General features: G+C 47.1%; 1 protein-coding gene across 1 annotated transcript in view; it reads left to right on the top strand.

Moving 5' to 3' along the window:
* Nucleotides 1–20,504, top strand: part of HHAT (hedgehog acyltransferase) — a 308,816-nt gene that overhangs the window by 164,171 nt on the left and 124,141 nt on the right. The window contains exon 9 of the mRNA XM_041771025.1: nt 7,441–7,476. Coding sequence (XP_041626959.1) covers nt 7,441–7,476 — 36 coding nt within the window. The remainder of the gene's footprint in view (nt 1–7,440; nt 7,477–20,504) is intronic.

The following is a 20,504-nucleotide window of genomic DNA, read 5'->3' as shown; positions in this document are numbered from 1 at the left end:
GTTTTGCTTCTTAAATCCACATGTGAGTGAAATCATATGGTATCTATTTTCTCTGATCGAACTATTTTGTTTGACTCGAGCTCCAACCACATCACTGCAAATGGCAAGATTTCATTATTTTTTAAAAAAGATTTTATTTATTTATCCATGAGAGACACACAGAGGCAGAGACAAAGGCAGAGGGAGTAGCAGGCTCCCTGTGGGGAGCCTGATGTGGACTCAATCCCAGGACCCCAGGATTATGACCTGAACCAAAGGCAGATGCTCAACCATTTCACCACCAGGTGCCTGAGATTTCATTATTTTTTTTATGGCTGAGTGATATTCCATTTGTGTGTGTGTATATACACCCCCCCCCCACACACATCTTCCTGATGCATTTATCAATCGATGGACAGACACTTGGGCTGTTTCCATAATTTGGCTATTCTAGATAACTCCCAGTATCACGTTTTATTCTTGAATGTCAGCAGGCTCTGAATCTCAAATTGTCATGCAAGTTAGATCCAGACAGGACCAGACAGTGGAAGAAATGTAAGAGAGTGCGGGCTCCTGCAGAGGCATCCTGCAGGCTCTGTATTTGTATGGCTTCCACAGATGGAGATGGACATGGTATAACATGGTGCCGCTTGTTACGTGATGTCATCAGGACACCTGTTGCCGATCTGGGGCATTCTCTGAAAATTCAGATGCCAGTTGAGACTGGGAGGAGGGCTGTGTTGTGACCCGTTGAATACAAGGTGGAGTCTCAGGGACTGCTTGCTGTGGCTCTGTTCTGGAGCTCTGTTTCAAATTACTTCCTTGCTTTCATCCTGTTTCCTAATCTGTCCAGTGAGGAGGTCAGCGCAGACAGACTTGAAGGCCTTTTCCATTCTCTGAAATTAAGTTAGGTAGCCCAGCCCGAAGGGATCAGGGCTGCTTCTTTTTTTTGTAATAAATTTATTTTTTATTGGTGTTCAATTTGCCAACATATAGAATAACACCCAGTGCTCATCCCATCAAGTGCCCCCCTCAGGGGATCAGGGCTTCTTGAGTCTGCGTATAAACTTGACTCTCCTAGCGATGGGATTTGGTTTTGATTTCCAAGTGTCTAAGTCAGTTTTCACACCTCGCAGGTGGGAAAATGTGAGAGCTAGGCTCCGGTGGCCCTCTAACAGGATGAACACAGCTGGGGGTGAGAAACTGAGGACTGTAGGCTGAAGACAGACCGAGGACTGTCCCTGCACGTGGCATTTGATACGAACACTGCCCTGCACGTGGTGCGCCAAGTGGCCACGGCAACTGCGCCCCTAAAATGCACCTCACCAGGGAGACGGCCTGGCGGCTCCCAAGCAGCCCGCGAGCCTGGGAGGAAGGGCCTGGAAGGCGGGCATCCTGGCAGGGCCGAGCACCTGCTCGAGCCACGTGTGAGGTCTGCTCTGAGTTGTGCCCTGGACGCGCTGTGGGGGGCTCCTCTGCCAAGGGGGTGCTCCAGGATAGACGCACGCGCAGCGCGGTGTCAGGTGCAGCGCGCCCCGAGCCAGCGCCCTGGGAGGTTGGCCCGAGCTCGGCTGACGCTCGGCAGCCAGGGCTTGGCACGCCGTTAAGGTCATCCAGTCCAGCTCTCTGCGTGACGGGTGGTCCCTCTACCCCATGCTCCCACCTGCCCGGGGTGGGAGGTTCGCGGCCGTGCCTAGGATAGGACACTGCAGCTTGTTGGAAACTTCCTGGGCACGTAGCAGGCTGCCTTCCGCGGCTGAGCCCAGGGGACATGCGGGCGACAAAAACTTGCATGTCACATCCGCACGCAGAAGACTTCCTATTGTCGATTTCTGCAAGGAACCAAGGGTAATGCGTGCAAGTCACTGTTTCTCATGTGTCTTAAGGAAATCCTGGCTCGCCGTGAGCTGGTGCCTATGAGAGATTATTGTCTTAGCGGCTGAGAAATACTGTGCTACAGTTTGACAGGCCTCCTATTTCAGAGGAGAAGCCCCGTTTCTATCCGTGGGTATGTATTCTACAGATCTACGCATAGCAGCTGGTGTGTTAAGTGCTTGGGCGTCTTGTATCTGCAGCGTGCTGTGCCAGGTGCCAGGGCGGACAGAGACGCTGGTGTCGCGTTACGGCACACCGGTCACACTTTGGACATTCACTGAGAATCCGCTTGGTGGCTGGCTCTGGTTCTGGCCCTCCTGGAGCCTGCAACCCACCGAGGGATAGTCGTTTGTTGTCCATCACACTGTGTTGAACCTATTGTTGACTCCGCCACCTCTTTACTAGGCTCTGCTCTCCTTGAAGCGGGGGTTCCGTGCTGTGCATCACCGAATTCCCACTACCTGGCACATGGGAAATATTTGTTAAATGCGTCAGTGGCTGAGCATACAAAAGGAAAGAGCACCGGCTTTGGTGTTTGGTACTTGGAGCTCGATCCTGACTCAGCAGCTTACTAGCTATGTGATAGAGGATAAGGGCCTGAGGCTTTATAAAACAGGGATCTGTTCTGGCAGGTGACAAGGGCCAAAAGAGATCATATCCAGAGAGCCTAGCCCAGTGCCTGGCATAGAGTTCTTTTTTTTTTTTTTTAAGATTTTATTTATTTGTTCATGGAAGACTGAGAGAGGCAGAGAGACACAGACAGAGGGAGAAGCAGGCTCCTCACAGGGAGCCTGATGTGGGATTCGATCCCTGGACCAGGATCATGCCCTGGGCTGAAGGCAGATGCTCAACTGCTGAGCCACCCAGGTGTCCTTCTACGGTTCTAAAAACAAACAAACAAACAAACAAAAAAAAGCATATTCCCTTTTTCCTGTAGTCCCCTAAGGCACCTTTATATCCATACAGGAAAATTAAATGAGAAGATATTTCTAGACTTCATTGCTTGGCTTCTGTTTTGAAATTAAAGGCCCAGCCCTATGTAAGGGGGGCACCCCTGAATCCTTTGGAAGGAGCCCAAATCAGCTTCACCATGGGAAAGAGGAAACCCAGTATTTCAAGTGTGGAAGGTTGAAAAAGTTCTGGAGATGGACAGTGGTGATGGCTGCACGGCGGTGTGAGTGGGTGCTCTTGATGCCACTGAGCTATACGTGTGACAAATGGTTCAAGGGGGCAGCCCGGGTGGCACTCTGGGCCTTCAGCCCGGTGTGATCCTGGGGACCCAGGATCGAGTCCCACGTTGGGCTCCCTGCATGGGGCCTGCTTCTCCCCCTGCCTGTGTCTCTCTCTCTCTCTTTTTCTCTGTCTCTCATGAATAAACAAAATCTTTTAAAAAAAGAAATGGTTCAAGTGGAAGTTTTGTGTATTTTACCACAAGAAATTCATTAAAAGGACCCAAACCGTTGCCCTGACTTACAGTTCTCCCAGCAGGTGAGCCATTCTCCGAGTTAAGCCAGTCACAGAACATCGTCGTTCCCTCAGTCTGGATGTGGGCCACCAAGCATTACTGTGGAGCCTCCAGAAAGCAGCCGAGGCCTGGCTGAACCTCAGGGTTGCCTGGTGTGAAGCTGCATGATGTGAGGCACTCGGCTCTTTTGCAGATTATTTTTCCTCTCCCTCCATCCCTCCCTCTCCCCCATCCTGCAGGAGTCTGGGAGCACGTCTTTGTACTCGATCACAGAATCATACCTGAATCCATGCCTGTCTCTCTCTCTCTCTCTCTCTCTCTCTCATTTCCAGTGTTTTCTGTCCTGGGGTGAGTCCCGGTCACCTCTCGCCTGGACTGCAGTGGCTCCCTGCCCTGCTTCTGTCTCATCCTTTCCCTTCAAGACACTCAGAGTATTCCTTCTGAGACATAAATCAAAGCACACCACACCCTCTCCCCCTAAATGAATGAAATTTAAACAAATGAAATTTAAACAAATTCCCCTGTTAAAGACCCTTTAGTGCTTCCCATCGATGTTAAAATGAAGCCCAAACTCCTTATCTACAGCCTTTTCAGATCTGGTCCCCGTCCCCTCTCCTACCTTGGCTTGTTCCAGTCCTCTGGGCCTTCCTCCTTTGCTCCAGCATGACACATTCCTTCCCACCTTGGGGCTTTACCCAGATGTCCTGCTGCCTGGAACACTCCCTCTGGTCTTTGCATAGCTCGTCCTTTCTGACCATGCAGATCTGCACCCAAGTGTCGCCTCATCAGAGAGGACTTCCCTGAGCGGCTGTGTGGCCCCCCTCTGTCCTGTCACCTTGTGTGCATTCCCTGCTCTCTGATGTTACCTTCTTTATGTAAGTGCTTATTTGTTGTTCACCTCTCCCACCTAGACTGGGGGTGCCATGAGAAGTAGGGCTCTTGTTATGTTACTCCCCCCCACCCCCCTCTTCAGGGCTAGATCAGTGCTTGGCACTTAGGAGGCTCTGACAAAATATCTATTAAATGAATGAGTTATACACACGGATGCATTGACACACAAAGGAGTAAGACGCGAAACCTGTGAGGAAGTTCCGTTTTCTTCCCCTTACATTTTTCCTGGTACATTTTCTGATGCTGATCCCTATCCTTGACCTTCTCCAATCCACCTGTTTCCAAGTGACTGTTAGCTTCTTATAGTATTCTCATCGAAAGCTTGCCTAATGGGGGATGCTTAAAGACCCTCACTTGTCCCAGCCCCAGATTCCATCCATGACCAGTCATGTTTGCACAAGAAGAAATGATCACCGTGTGCCACCATCCCTTACTTCTGTATATTTAGACCCTAAACTTTAGGGGACACTGTGGTGACAGGTGAAGCTGGGCATGCATTAGTGTGTACTGGTCCTTCCTGAGGTGCCAGTCGGGGCCAGGGCAGACAGGATGATGGTCCTGCTCTCCTGTGTTCCCTGCCGGCTCTCACCTGTAGCTTCAAGACTCTCTATGAGGCCTCCGTGGTATAATCGATCTTCCTGCTCTCCTGCCTATTGTGTGAGCTCTGTCCCTCAGCTTTCCAGCTGTACTACCCTTTACCCCACTGCACAAGTCCTGCCTGTGTCCTGGATTAAGTGACCTCTCTTTGTGGGCTGCATAGTGAGACCTATTATTTCCTTTATATGAGGCTTCTTTCTCCTACTGAGTTATTGGGGATTGGGCTTCCATTAAAACAACTCTTAAAAATTGGAGGGAAGGAGATGACTATTTATTGAGTACTCATGGGTTTACCAAGCACTGTGCTAAGCCCTGTATTTATGTTATATCACCTAATTCTCATAACCTGTGAATAAGGGATTTCCATTTTCCCACGGAGAGGCTGAAGCCCAGTTACATAACTTGCCAGAGTCTGAGCTGATTCTAAGACCCAAGGAGCTAGATGGCACCTGCGGGGCAGGTATGCTCAAGGATGCAGAGCAGGTGGGCTTGCCTGGGGCAGGGCAGCCACATTGGAAGAAGCAGAAATCAAGGCAGGTGGAAAGGGACCAGTTCTTAAAATGTACAGTCATTTTCAATTAGTAATAATGAGAGGCAGTGAGAGCCTGTGCTTTTAGTGGGAAGAACAAGCAATTCATGGCTTTTAGGGCCCAGTTTGACTCCCAGATTTGTCCTCTACTAGCTGTGAGCTCTGCAAGTTACTTAGCCTCTGAGCTTTAGTTCCTGCACTGATGAATGGAGGTGCCAATACCAGCCTCACCGGCAGTGGCTTCTGTATGTATGCACCGAACATAGGCATTGCCGCCTCCTAGATATTAAATAATCATTTCTACGAATATTGTTAGGTTTTCCATTACTCCCTCCAGGTCTTCTTCTCCCTCCCCTTCCCCCAGGTTCTCTGTGATTCTTTCTGTGTCTATTTTATGCTATGATTCCTGCAACAGAATCTGATGCTTTCTGCCGCTGATATAATTGAAATGGCTAAATAGGTTTTGGATGAGTGAAGGAAGCTGAAATCTTTGTTCTTTTTTTTTTTTTTTTTTTGAAATCTTTGTTCTAATCTATACGTGTATCTCCCATGCTACAGGTCCTGGTGAACTTGCAATTGCTATCTGTCATGTGCACATATACTTATGTAGCTGAGGAACATAGTCTTGGTTTTGGTTGAGAGGAGGGCTCATTTCTGTTTTTGATTTTTTTAAAAAAATCTGTGTAAAATATGATTGGAGGAAGAACTTAACATCTCCTCAGGTCAATGTATTATCAATTGAAACAAATCAGCTAACCCTGCAGGTACATCTCCCTTTAGAGCTCTTTTCAGCAGACTAATGAGTAAGTGGAACTTATTTATCTTGAATTCCATTTTCCTGAATCATGTAATGACTTCAGGTAAGTGATGTAGTGAATGAGGTATTTTATATTTTGGCTTTGCTGCTCTGTTCTCTTCTACCCCATGTCCATGACTGGTAAACAAATGTTTGAGTACATAAAGGAAGCCTGATGTTTAAAGGTATCCAGAGTAATCTTATTTTAATGTCAGTAATCATCTGTTCTATGTCAGGTAAGGTGAGGTGCCAGGCATGCTGGGATGTTCCAGGGATGGAGCTGGGAGCTAGGGACAGTCAGAGCCTCAGCGGTTGGACCTTGCTCTAGGCGAATTTATGTGTCTGTTGCTCATTGTTTGTAGGGACAGAATGAACTCAGGCTTTATTCAGGCAGATGGCTAACCTGGGAGGCCAGTCTGTTGGGCGGGACACAGTGACCACCATCTAGGAGATGTGGCCATGCATGGTTGACAGCATCATGGTTCCAGCCACCCAGTCTTTTTACTCACAGACCCAAAGGTGAGAAAAGGACACTGGCTAAGTGGGTCAGAGGTTTAGGGGGAACAAATGTGCTAATTAGAGAAACCAAGGCCGTGTGCCATTCATATGGATTAACCCAGTTTGGTGGTGTCAGGGGGAAGATGTCTCTGAAAGGGTCCACGACTGCCCACGACTTACTGGATGCCCACTGTGAGGCCCAAGCACAATGGCAGGCTCAGCAGCATGTGCATGGAGCTACTTTCCTGCCTTCCCTTCCAAGGCAGACCCAGCCATGGACAAAGTTGCTCTCTGGTACAAAGTTCCAGGGACCACGGCTGGGAGGAACATGGAAGGACACTTCTATTTTTCCTTTGGCCAGCATGGTTTTGTACTTGTAAAACATTTATTTTTGAGCAAGTGAACATCTGAGACAGGATTCACCTGTTGGCAAAATGGTGAAATCTACGCTTATGGCCTTCACCCCCCCCCCTTTTTCTTCCTAGAGAGAGCGCATAGACTTGCTGAGACACTTTTGCTGTCACAGAGCAGTGGTTCTGCATCAGAATCGCCTGGAGGACTTGTCAGATCTAATGGCTGGGCCTTCAGAATTTCTGACTTAGTATGTCTGAGGTAGGGCCTGAGAATTTGCATTTCTGGCAAGTTCCCAGGTAATGCTGCTGTGGCTGCTCCAGGGGTCATACCTTGAGAACTGCTCTTATAAAGTGATTGATTTATTCACCATGAGTGTAAATTACATATATTTGGTCAAGTCCACCACTGCTGTATATTTCTTTTACTGATATACTTGTCTATGTCTTCTTTGAACAGGTATTTTGATGTTGGACTGCATGATTTCTTAATCAGGTAAGCCCATAATTTTTATTCTATATTATTGAAGAATATGTCTGTTATGGAAGACTGGGATGAAACTAAATTCCTTTTTAAATATCTTGATAAATAATGGCAGTTGTATACTTATCAAAAACCCACTGCTAACACTACGATTTTTTGGGCTTTCAAGAATTGCACGTGAAATGACCCTTTTTAAACAATCAGAGGAATTTCTGTTTAAAGGTGTTTATATCTGAAATAGTAGTTTCTCAAAAGCTTGGACAAACTTACTCCAAGTGCTGGGCTACTGGAAAGACAAATAGAAAAGTGAAGAGTGTCAGCTTATATTCGTACATTAAACAACCCACTTGACCAATTTTCCCTTCATTGAGTTTCAGCTTTTATTTTTATTTTTATTTTTTTTAATTTATTCATTAGAAGCACAGGGAGAGAGAGAGAGAGACAGGCAGAGACAGGCAGAGACAGAAACAGGGTCCATGCAGGGAGCCCAATGCGGGACTCGATCCCGGGACTCCAGGATCACACCCTCGGCCAAAGGCAGGCACTAAACCGCTGGGCCACTGGGGCTGCCCTGAATTTCAGCTTTTAAAGTTGAATCTACTGGTTGTTTTATAGTCATGCAGCTCCAACCTTGTTCATAATTGGAAGAGATTACAGATGGCAGTTTATATCCTAGTTTATTGGTGATTTTACCAGAGTTGGCTTATGGAGCATATTAATTCCAAATATCTATTAAATCAAACAGAGGTTAAATGAAAATATACCAAAATATTAACAGGGTTGGTAAAAACTTGCATGATATTTTTTTCTGCTGTCAACTTTGCTGAATTTTTTGGATTTTTTTTTTTCTTATGAGCCTGTACTATTCTAATAACAGTGAGAACTGGCTAAAAAAGCCTTTGTCAAAAATATATGTGAGAAGCAATAACAGTTGCTGAAGGACTGTAAGTTAATGATTACAAGGAAGCTAGAAGTTAAATAGAGTGATTTGCTTTCTGCAAATATGAAACTTGAAATGCTAATTCTAAGACTCTGCTAATAAACAACCTGTAGGGATGTCTGGGTGGCTCGGTGGTTGAGCATCTACCTCCCAGAGTGTGATCCTGGAATCCCAGGATCAAGTCGCACCCACATCAAGTTGCCTTCAGGGAGCCTGCTTCTCTCTGCCTCTCTCTCTCTCTCTCTCTCTCTGTCTCTCATGAATAAATGAATAAAATCTTAAAAAAAAAACAACAACCACCTGTAAAGCACGTGTAACTTCTGGTAGTGTGGTTCAGCTCTATACAATGCATGACCATCTTTCTGTGGGTAAGATGCTGTGTGAAGGGAAATGTACATCACTGGCATCACCTTTATCCCAAACCCACAATTCTTCTGAGCTGCATCACATACAGTGGTGTTCCAGGAAAGGCCATGCATACCTTGTCATTTCTCCAGGGCCTCATCCAAGGCTCTGCCCTGAAATCTTTTTGGCTTACCCTAGACCCAAGGAATATGGATTTTCCTGGCTTTCTCCAGGATGTCACACATAAATGGTAGTGTGTTAACCGCTGCCCTTGACACATTAAGGGTAAATGCATTTTAGCAGGACGGATAAAAGACCAGCGTTCACCAAAGAGGCAGACATGAGGATTCCTTATGTAAACTGATGAGAGAAAACTGGGTGGCTATAGCTCAGCGAGTGGTTTGGATTTTTGAGTTAATGTAATGTAATCTGGTACATTGTACTGCTTCCACGCCACTGTTCACACAATTACTTGTGGCAGATCCAAGTCTGTATTTATTTTTTCTGGCAACTTTCTTGAGGGCAGGGAACACATCTTAATCACCTTGCGGTGATTAAATTGTATGGAATCAACCTTCAACAAACATTTGTGGTTGGAGTGAATGAACAAAATGAGGCTGAAAAGACAAGGAGGGCAAGGATTCATAAGCTGTTCGGTCACTTATTCAACAAATAATTATGAAGCCTCTCATGTGCCGCTTACTTGGATATGTCTGGGAATACCACTGTGAGAAAAACAGGCATTTCATTTAAAGCTTTCTGTGAGGGGGCACCTGGTGGCTCAGTGGCTGTGCGTCTGCCTTCAGCTCAGGTCGTGATCCTGGGGTCCTGGGATCCAGGTCTGCATCGGGTTCCCTGCAAGGAGCCTGCTTCTCTCTCTGCCTATATCTCAGCTTTTCTCTCTGTGTGTCTCATGAATAAATAAAATCTTTAAAAAATAAATTAAAAAAATAAAGCTTTCCCTGAGCTTATCACTTGCCAGGCTTGTGGTGTGAGAGACCTGAAGTGGGGAGTAGAGGTGGTCTGCCTCTGGGACTCCTCCTCCCTTTGTGGTTGGAGCCCCCCGTATTCTGGGTTCCAGCCATATCTCCTTTGTGGGGTAGGGATGGAGGAAAGGGGGTGGCTGGGTGCCTTTAATGTAAGTGGTGCAGGAAATGCCCTTGTTCTGGCAGGAGGCCCTTTTGGGTGGGTACTGGTGAGCTGCTCTAACTAGTCACTTAGTCAGTGTTCTGGGAACCAAGTACAACTGGGGGTTAAGGCTTCCTTCTGCCCTGACATCTCTCTGCAATTGTCCTTCTTTGGTCTGGTAGGGACAGAGCAAATCAGCGTGTTTGCTGTGTATCCGGTTGGGGAATGAGGGTCAGCTCCCCTTGACGCAGGCGTGCCCCAGTCTCTGTGACAAGGTCTCTCCGTACTCCCCACCCCCGCCCCCATACATGACAACACTCTGCCCTTAGCCAAGAACGGGAAGGCTCTGAGTGCCTTCCTCTGCCCTCCTCCCAATTTGGCAGGTGGGGGGCTGGTGGTGTGTGGGGGAGGCAGTTTCTGGGAGCAGTCGGTTCTCCATCCCTTAGGGGGTATCACCTCTTTATTTGTAGCTGCCTTTAGAAAATGGGTCCTTTTGGCCCCCAATGTGGGCAGTGAAGCCTGATGGGGACTGTGTGCTTTGTCCCCCGGGCACCTTAGTGAGAACTGCTGCACCTGCACGGTGACCCTGACACCAGGTTGAAGCAGGGTCCGTGAGGGGCGGATGACGGCATGACAGCTACACCTCCTTCGAGAAGGTAAGCTGTGAAGGGGACCAAAGACAGGCCAGGCAGCTGGTGGAGAGGGTGGTTTGAGTGGGGATTTTTTTTTTTTTCCTTTTTAATTGGAGGAACTCTTGTATTTAGCCACCAGAAGGTGTCAAGTGCCCTTTTGACTTAGGGAAAGTGGTTTCAGTTGCGAGCAGAGAAGCAGCATGTGATTGCCCGGGGAGCAGGGAAGCAGAGGTGGCCCTTTCCTGTGACCCTGTCACTGCAGAGAACCGTAGAGGGCTGGAAGAGTGAGGCAGAGCGACGTGCATCCTCCTCACCCTGTGTTGGCCAAGAGAAGAAAATATATTCCCTTCGTCAAAGAGGAGGCATTGGAGAAATTGGCATCGATTTTTTTCTTAATTAACTACATTTATTGGCTCCAACGAGCTCTTAACATGTGCTCTGGGTCATCAGGCTGTATTGAATATTTAGCTTTCGGCGTATGAGAAACTGCAGCGTGCCTGAAATTAATCAGCCGCATCTTTTATGTTGATGGAAGTAACGTCGACTTTTCTGGAATGGCATAAATTTCTGCGAAGCCGGGAGCCCTGTCTGCACTCCCCGCCTGGGCAGCTGCAAGGAGGGGCATGCCTCCTTGTTACGTGGTTGGAGTGTTTCTCTGAGCTGTGGGGGCAGGAAGGGGCTGTCCGGTTTGATGAGACGTGAGCACCTTGGGTATTGGTGTTTTATGATGACTGTGGGAAAATCCACGGACCTCAGTCCTTCTAAATCTCACCGAAATCAAAGGGAAGACTTTGAGGAAACGCTCACTTAAGGAAAGCCTCAGAAGAAGACTCTCGGTTTGGGGTCCTACAAAAGAAAAAGGGGACAAGCGTCCAATCTGGGAAGAGAGATTATGGAAGAAAACAGCTGTTTCATTTGTAAAAAGAGGGTAGTGTGTTTAAGTTTTAGCTTAGTTGAGTTTTGGCAAGAAAGTCAAAATGATTAGTGATGTTTGGTTTGGTCCTTGCTGACCAAGGCATCTTTCATTTTTACCCAGAGTTGTGGCCAGCCCCAGCCCTCCTATGGGGTACACAGTAGAGGCTTTGTACCTGCCCATCTGCCCCTCTCGGAGCTCCTCGTGTTGGGGAATCGTTTTAAGTGATACAGAATGTCGTCGTGACTTCAAAAAGGGAACCTGGAGCCATCCCTCTTCTCTGTTGTCTGAAAGATTCAATGTGTCTGTTTTCCTTTAGCAATCTTTGCGTTGCCCTTATGCTTATACATCTAAAAATCAGAAAAATAGCAATTTTCATCTTCTCTGGATTTTTCTATCTAGCTACCTAATCCATTTCAAATAAGGATTTTTTTTTCCCAAATAGCAAAACCAGTTTTCTTCACCATTATTTTCCATTTTTGTCCTAAAGACCAGGTGTAAGTGCATCAGAGCCACTACTTTTGTCCTAAGGAGGATAGTGTCTTGCTGTCCTGTTAGGACTAGCAGAAAACGCAGAGGGTGGGGTCCTGCCAATGATACTTCTCAGGCGAATAGAAAACGTCCCTGAGCCCCTGACGTGGCCCCAAAGCTATCTGAGATCTCCAGAGTTGATAATGGCCGTGAGAAATTCCTTTCTCTAAGTAAACAGATTCTGCTTATAGAATGTGGTTCTCTGTAGTGTAGCTGCAATCCCATAGAAACGCTGAAGTTTATATAAAACAGCGTATGCCCACTTGAAGCATTTTGTTCTGGCCAGAGGAAGGTAGACTGGGAAAACTGTTCACTTCTTGTAGTGCATCTTGTTCCAGAGGTTGATCCCGAGGTTCCACCATGGTCTGGAGTGTCTTCGAATTGCCAGAGGGCAGCAAACGGCAGCAACGTGTGAGATAACGGTCCAGGGAATTCGGAAATGAGCAGAGCTGCTTTTGGCTTTCCCTTGGTGGCACCCTTTACCCGACCCATTCATAAAACTAGCCCCATAGCGGAAGGGAAGGGTTGTTTGGGCTAAAAAACGTTGGTGTTTGGAGCTCCATGAATCACAGGGTAGTTTTTAACCTCCTTTATTTTGAGTACCACAAAGTCTACCACCACATTTGCTGTAGTTAATTGTAGCCTTCATGGTGTTGATAAAGAAGTCTGCTCACCATCATTTGAAATATGTCTTGGATTCTGTGATGTGTGAAATGTTCAAAAGAGACTGCCTTGCATCTTGAAGAAGGCAAGTAGTCAAATGCAGGATTAATTTAGGCTAAAGGACTCCTTTTCAGAAGAAGGAAGAGAGCTGGGGAGAGGCCTCCCTCTTTCCTGTGTCTCCTTAGGATAGTTGGTACCTGTTTAGGCTCTGAGCTGCTCTGGAAACAGAGAGGTTAAGGGGTGTGTGTGGGCATTTGGTCCTGGGAGTAAGAACCAGATGGTAATAGAAAGATGATTAGCATCCGATTCAGTCTGGTAGTGCATGCATGAAACATATATAAACACACAATATATATACATATTTTATAGATAAATATAAAAGAAAGATACAACTATTATGTGTGTCTTTCTAAACACACACACATACACACACACACACACACACACACACACAATAACTCAGAGGCAGACTACCTGATTTGTAACATAGGATTTTTAATTTTGTAAATGTTAACACGGAAGTCAACTTTTGTTTGTCCAAGGAGATGCTTTTTAATAGTGGTATGAAAAGCAAATGCATTGATTAAAGGCTGCTCCCACCGGAGGTGGGCCTGAGCTCTGTGTCTTTGCAGTCCTGTTGAGGCCCTGCTGATCTTCTCTGAGTGGCACTCGGTGGGGAGGGGAGGAGATGTGGCACCTTGGGGGAGCCACCGAGCCTCTTCTGTCCCTGCCTGCTGCAAGCTCATCTTCTCTGAGGCCACTGCAGTAGCACAGCATTCTTTTTAAACAATCCTTTCATTCCAGTTGTGGTTATATGAAAAACCGGTGGCTAATGAGCCAGGTGGTGTTCTGGTAACAAAGTGCTCCAAATAAAAAGTGAAGAACATGTGAGTGAAGAAAGCCAGATTCCAAAGCAGGCCCCACAGAGGTAGTTGGTGAAAATGCAGGCAGGGAGCTGAAGAGAAGCTATCCTGCTTCCATGGGGCTCTCCCTTCCCTTCCATGGAGCTGTCCTCCATCCCACAAAGTTGTCCCCTCTTCCACGGGGCTGTCCCCTCTCCTGTGATGCTTCCTTACTTCCATCATTGCTCCTGTGCCCAGTTTCCAAATCCTGGTCAGTCTGTCTCCTTAACATCTTTCACATCACCCTTTCCTCCCTGTGTCTAGAGAAGGGTCCTGCACTTCGGTCTGTACTCCAGCTTCTCACCTCCTAGAGCTGTAGTGAGGTGTGGTGGTATGAGTAGCTCCGCTCTGGGCCCGGAGACAGTGGGGACCCAGTGAGGGCCCATTTGTCCCTTCTCCTCCCCACCTCACCTCTGGAAGCAGCGTCCTGGCCCATCTCTTCCCCCCCCTGTGTGACTCCAGAGAGCTCAGCAACCCTTTCCAAGCCCTCCCTTCCTCATCTGTAAAGTGACCGCTTACCTGATGCTGTCACTCCCTCCCCAGGACGAGCCTGTGCTTCTGTTCCCTTCTGTCAAAGCCACACCATACCCTGTTGTTCTGGGCCTACTGCATTTGGTCCTCCGGCTGCCTTTCCACCTCATCTCATCATACTCCCCTTTGTGCCACCGCCAACTGGGAACAGATGCGGCCTCCCGTCCCTCCCTGAGGTTCGTGGCTCCTTTCCTTTGTTCCTGTGTTCCGTGCCTGAGTTGTCCCCGCTCCCTCCACAGCCACCTTCTGGCCCTGTCCAGTCCACCTCAATGCTGCCTCCTCCAGGCAGCCTTCCTCTTGCTCCCTCCACAGAATGGTTTTCCAAGCTTCCCAGACCTCGGGAATCTGCAGGGTCCTTTGACATGGGTGGGCACCAGGAATCAGTGTCATTACTGCATGCCCCCGGTGACCCTCAGGCTCAGGGAAGTTTGAAACCCAAAGCTTTAAACAGAGTTCTTTTTGTGCGTGTCATATTTTCCTCTTCAAGGGCAGGTCCAGTTCATGCGTGTATTCCCCACAACACCCCATAGTGTCTAATGTACAGAGGGCCGTCTGAGAGGCCCAAACTCCATAAGTCCTGGGGATGTATGCACAGCACAGTGACTATAGTCAATAACACTGTATTGCAAATTTGAAAGTTAAGAGAGTAGAGCTTAAAAGTTCTCATCACACAGAAATTTGTAATGAGATGAGGTGATGATTGTTAACCAGATTTACCATGGCGGTTATTTGCAACATACATGTATATCGGACCTTTTATGTTGTATGCTTGAAATTTAATATAACGTTTGTTAAAAGATACAGAGGCATGAAAATTTGAAGAGTTTATTTGAGCAAAAATGGAACCAACAGGACAGTATGCAACCTAGCCAGAGAGAAAGGAGCCCTGAGGAGCTGTACAAAATGAGACTTGCATAGGCAGGAGAGAGCGGGAACAAGGAAGTTAAACTAGGCATGAAAGAAAGAAAGAAAGAAAGAAAGAAAGAAAGAAAGAAAGAAAGAAAGAAAGAAAGAAAGAAAGAAAGAAAGAAGAAGAAAGAAAGAAAAGGAAGAAAAGAAAGAAAAAAAGAAAGAAAACGTTGGTTTTGCAGGATTACTTTGCTTATTTTGCTTTAGGGGATGGCAGGGGTCTATGGGGCACATTACCTAACTTGCGCTGATCAGGCAATTCCTGACTGACTGGTTTGAGATTCCATTTCTGGAAGAGCGGAAACTGCAATTAACTAACTCTCTGTTTGGTTAAGTCTCATTGCGGGTCTTAGCATTAGCAACTTCATTTTGGGCCTGTTGTCTTGTTTCTAGTATGTTATATATCAATTATATCTCAGTTTTTAAAAATGTAATGCTTTTCCCATTAAAAAAGAAATAAAGCAACAGATTGAGAAAGTTTCTTTCCTTCACGACAGGGCTGAAGTCAGTGAGTGACCTAAGGACAGAGAGTGTAGGGTAGGAGCGCTGCCTGAGGACTTGGCACCATTCCTGTTGTTTTTTTGTTTTGTTTTGTTTTTTAAGTCTGAATGAATAAATTGTAACTCTCAAACAGGTAGTGGGACCTAGTAACCATCTCCTTATCTTTTCATGTAATCCCATTTCTGCAAGTGACCCAAGCACTCTTCCAGAAGCTGGGAGAAAATGAGTGAGAGAAGGTAGTCAGTGCCCTGCCCTCTGCCCTCACTTGGCTTCCGTTGCACGGGACGGAGACGGGGTAGACAAGCAAACAAGTAAGTGGGTGTGGGGACTCCCATGAGGTGACGGAGGGCAAGGGCCGAGAGCCACTTGTGACAGCGCAGGTAGGGTGGGAAGGGCCTCCTTGAGGCAGCTGGGGACACTGAGCGGAGATGTGAGCGAGGACAAGGAGGCAGCCGGAGCAGGGTCTGGGCTCGGCTGTTCTGGCCAGAGGGAAGGGCACACGCCACGGCCTGCGGTGGGGAGGATCCGGTGGGGACCAGAAGGGAAGGAAGCCCGCGGGGCTGCGGGCCAGTGGAGTCCAAGGAGGTCTGGAGGCAGAAGCCACAGCCACACTGACAGGAGGATCGGATTCCCTTTTAAATGTCATCAGAGCCTCTGGAGGTTTTGAAGGAGGGGAATAACATGATTTGACTTATATTTTTCAAAACTCACTGTGACAGGCTTAGCTGGGCAGTTAGTGAAATTGAGAGTTTTGAACCTCAGCCATCGCCATGTGGCGCCACCACAAGCTGGAGCTCGGTGACAGGCCAGTCCTTGCTCCGTGGGGAGAATTCTCTGAGCCCAGCTGCTGTGAAAGCTGCTCTGTTGAATAACAATAACCCTAAACTCTCCTTTAGCCTCCCTCTGTTTGTGTTTCCTTGTATTGTAAAAGGTGCAGCTATGCACGTGGATGTAAAACCCTGGTGGAACACTCTAGAAGCCTGGGCCACTGAGAGCATGGGTCTGGCACTGGGAACTGCCCTCAGGATGGGGGTCTGCAGCCTTCTCCTGGTGACAAGTCATCGTCTGGTCTTGGGAGCTCCCCACAAGCCGGGCCTCTTGCACCTTCCCTGGTACTTCGTCTCCGCCCTCAGAGCCCCTGTTCGCTGCTGCTCCCCTTGCCCATGAGCGGCCCTTAGGGCCCTTAGGACGGGAGCCCTCCCGCACCCACAGCGCTGGCTCCCGCTCTGGGGTTGCCCGCAGCAGAACCCCGACTGCTTTGCTCGCGACAGCTCCTGCAGGATGTGTTGGTGTAGTCTCTCCTTTGTTGTCAGAAACTGAGCCCCCCTTCCCGGTGTCCCCCAACACGGTCGCCGTCCAAGACAGTTTTTCTTATTTATTCTCCAGACTGAAACACTCGGAGCACTTTATAGTCACTTTCTCTCCTTGGTAGAATTTTGGGTTTGGAATGACCTCGACGGTGGTGTCCACATGACGGTGATTTTCAGTTCTTAGAATATTTCTCAGATCTACTCTTGCTTCTGTCCTGCTACCACTTTTGAAGAAAAAGCTTTTTAGAATTACTCATTTTCATGGCTGTGCTATATTAAGTTTGCGAATTAGAAAACCCAGATTTAAAAAAAAAACACAAGTAAAAGAAATCCTTCATGCTCTGAGAGTTGAAATGCATAATTTACTTCCTACCATACATAGCTTCTATCAATACAGATGTTCCAGCAAATAAATGTCTCTTTTAAAAAAATTAAAAAGAGCCACTGGTGAACTAATTGAGAAGATTTGCAACGTAGAGACATTATGGTAAGTGTAAAAAGCTCTGAGTCAGGGATGCTACTGAGCAAGACAGGCTGTAAGATCCATGGTCTAAAACTAGTGCAGGTGGGTTATTTACTTGACAGGACATTTGTTAAGTAATGATGGGGGTAGTGCCTTTTTTTGAATTCTTTCTCTAATTCCTGGGATTTCTCTAATTCCTTCCACACTAGGGGGAAGCCAAAAACCGGCTTTAGATTCCAGATTCAGATTCCCCTTCCCCTTTATTTAGATTCTGATGAGAAGAGGTGTGTGCAGGTAGGACCTGGAATGCATTCTTGTGAGCCTGGCAGCAGTGACATCCAGCTCTGAGAGGCAGAGGTCCAGGCTTGGGGCCCCTGCCGCAGCCCTGGAGATTGGGAGCTGCTCCCCCTAGTCTAGGAGTCTAGTGGTGGGCACAGTAGGATCCCCATTGCGGCGGGGGTAGTGTGATTTGTCAGCAGTTCCTGACTGCATCACCTCCGAGGCTGGCCTTGAGGCCCTCCCTCAGAGATTGTGCAAACTGCCGATGCTTCTCTAATAAATCCCTTTTATAGTAAAACGAATTAGAGCGAGTTCTGTTATTTGCAGCTAAAACACCCGGTAGAGTTACTTATCCAGTGATGTTTGTGATGTGTAGAGCGGCAGGGGGAGGGCTTTGTCCACAGGCCGCCTTAGTTCCGCACTCCAGGGTTACCACTGCAGCTGTCTTTGCATCAGGACAGAAGCAGTGTGTGAAGTGGCCAGGACACTGGATCGGGTGTAGAGGACCACGGCTGTCGTCCACCTTAGTGCTGTCTTGCTGCATTAGCTTCATGCAAGTGTCTTCTATTTGGACCTCAGTGTCCTTATTTGTGAAATGAGAGAATTATACGCGATGAACTCCAACATCCCTTCCTATCTCAACAGTCTTTGATAAGCAGCTTTGGTGTGTTCAACATTGGGGGGCCACTTCTGTTGTCCAGATCTGCACTGCCCACTCTAGTAGCTACTGGCCACATTATTTATTGTAAATAAAATATAAATTGATTAAAAGTCAACAGAATTACAAGCTCACCCCCTTAGTTGCATGAACCACATTTTAAGGGCTCTCTAGCCACATGTAGCTACTGGCTACCATATTGGGTAGTGCAGAGCAGAGATAGAACATCTCCATCTTCACAGAACATTCTCGTGGCTAACACTGGTCTACATGAAAATGCCATTTGTCTACTTCCTTTGTAGAAACACTGGGTGTTCCATTGTATTTCTGCCTGCCTACTTGAATGATTAATATCCACCTTATTAGCATTCAGCTTGCCTCAAGTGGGACTCCTTATTTATCTATCCTTCCCCATGACCCAACCCTACTCTTCTCCCTGCCCCTGCCCCACTCCATCTTAGAGAGTGCTGCTCTACCCACACCAACCAGGGTTGAAGCTTTGGGATTATTTTGAAAATGTCCTTCTTCCTCAGACCCCACATCCATTTTGGCTCCTAAATTCCATTAGTTCCTCCTATAAATATTAACTGCACATGTCTTGTTTCCCTCATTCCTACTCTGTACCCCATAACTGAGGCTCCCCCCTCATCTTTCACTTATCTTCTATTATGAACCTCACCCTTATTTTCTTCCTCCTTCCAGTCTATCATCTCAGCCCACCCCCAAGGGTATTGAATCAAAATAGCTTAGAAACATAAGGCGGTTTTAATTAGCCCTCTCCTCCCTCAGTCGTCTGTTCAGGGCTTTTCTAGACCTAACAGCGCCATGAGCAGGCTCCTTCAACTTCTTTCTGTTGCCTGAACACAATTCACTCTTTCATTCTCTTCTTTTTCTGCATGTTGGCTCCCTCTTCTTGCATAGGCCCTCTTAACACCTGGGTTCAGAGGATACCTCTTTTGCAAAGCGCTGCTGACTCCCCTGAAAGAGCTAGATGCCCCTGACCCCCCAGCACTCTCAGTCTTGTCCACCACAGTCAGTGGCTTGGGGCTCAGGCTTAGGCAGCCTGGGTTTGAGAGCTGGTTGCATCACTATCGACTCTATGACCAACCCAGCAGCTCTGTGCTTGACTTTTCTCATCTATAAATGGGTAGTAGTAGTAGTAATACCTACTTCATGGGTTTAAATGGAATAATATACATCAAGTGCTTAAAATAATGCTCAGCACAGACTGAACACTTGATAATTATTAGCTATCATCATCATTATCATCATGCCTCCCCTCCTGAGTACCAGAACCATGGGCTTGGTTTCTTCTGCATTTTCCTTTGAGCACCAGGGAATAGACGGTGTGCCCATAGGTTGGAAATGGCTGTAGCCCAAACCCAAATCAGCTCTGGCCCTTACTAGTTACGTGGCTTTACCAGCCAGTTATTTAATATTACTGCCTCAATTTCCCCTCTGTGAAATGCTGCCTTAGGAAGACAGGTACTTCAAAATCTGAGTTAAACCAAGTAAATAAGTAAACACCAGATGGGTGAGATCAATCACTCTAAATGTGTGGGTCCATTAACTTATTTCTCAAACAGTCTTAGTATCTACTGACCCCTACTCAGTGCTTGGAACCCAGTAGTTAGCAGAAGGGACATAATTCCTACTCCAGTGGAACTTACGGTTTAGGAGCAGAGGAGATTTTGTCAGATACCATATGCATGTCTAGAAAAGTAGAGTAGCCAGTAGTGCCAAAAAGAGAAACACATGGTCCTACAAGTGTGTGTCATAAGGCACCCAATTCAGGGGTGTTGCAGGAGCCAGCCATGGGGAAGGTTCCCCCAGGGGGCAATGCTTGGGTTGAAGGTAGAAGGAAGAGCATACACAAAGCCCTCAGGTGGAGAAGCAGAGTGTTTTCCAGGAGAAAGAACAGAAACAAAGTCCTTGTGGTTGGAGCACAGAGTGAGGCTGGGAAGTTGTCCTGGGCCAGGCCATGCAAGGCCTTCCAGGCCTAGATTCTAAGCAGTAACCTGGGAATGTGTGACTGAGCAGTTGGCTGGGAAAGTAGCTGTCGTTAGAACCGACATATGCGTGTGTATCCTGGCACGTTCCAAGTCCTCACTGGGACGATGGAGTCGACATACTGAAGGGAAGAAACTTTCAATAGAAAATGTGTAGTATAGCCTGTTAATTAACTAGAGTGGAAGGATCTGTTGTGAGGAATATTATCACCAGTTAATAATACCAACCTTTGCAATGATGTGCATTTTTGTATTAATTAGAGCAGATTTATTTGCATCCAGAAACCTTTACCCAAATGAAAAAAAAAACGATGACGGTATACTCA

This window comes from Vulpes lagopus, chromosome 1, assembly GCF_018345385.1.
Source record: "Vulpes lagopus strain Blue_001 chromosome 1, ASM1834538v1, whole genome shotgun sequence".
In the NCBI taxonomy this organism is placed as follows: Eukaryota; Metazoa; Chordata; class Mammalia; order Carnivora; family Canidae; genus Vulpes; species Vulpes lagopus.
Note: the sequence above shows the minus strand (reverse complement) of the source record. Positions and strands in the feature narration are given on the sequence as shown.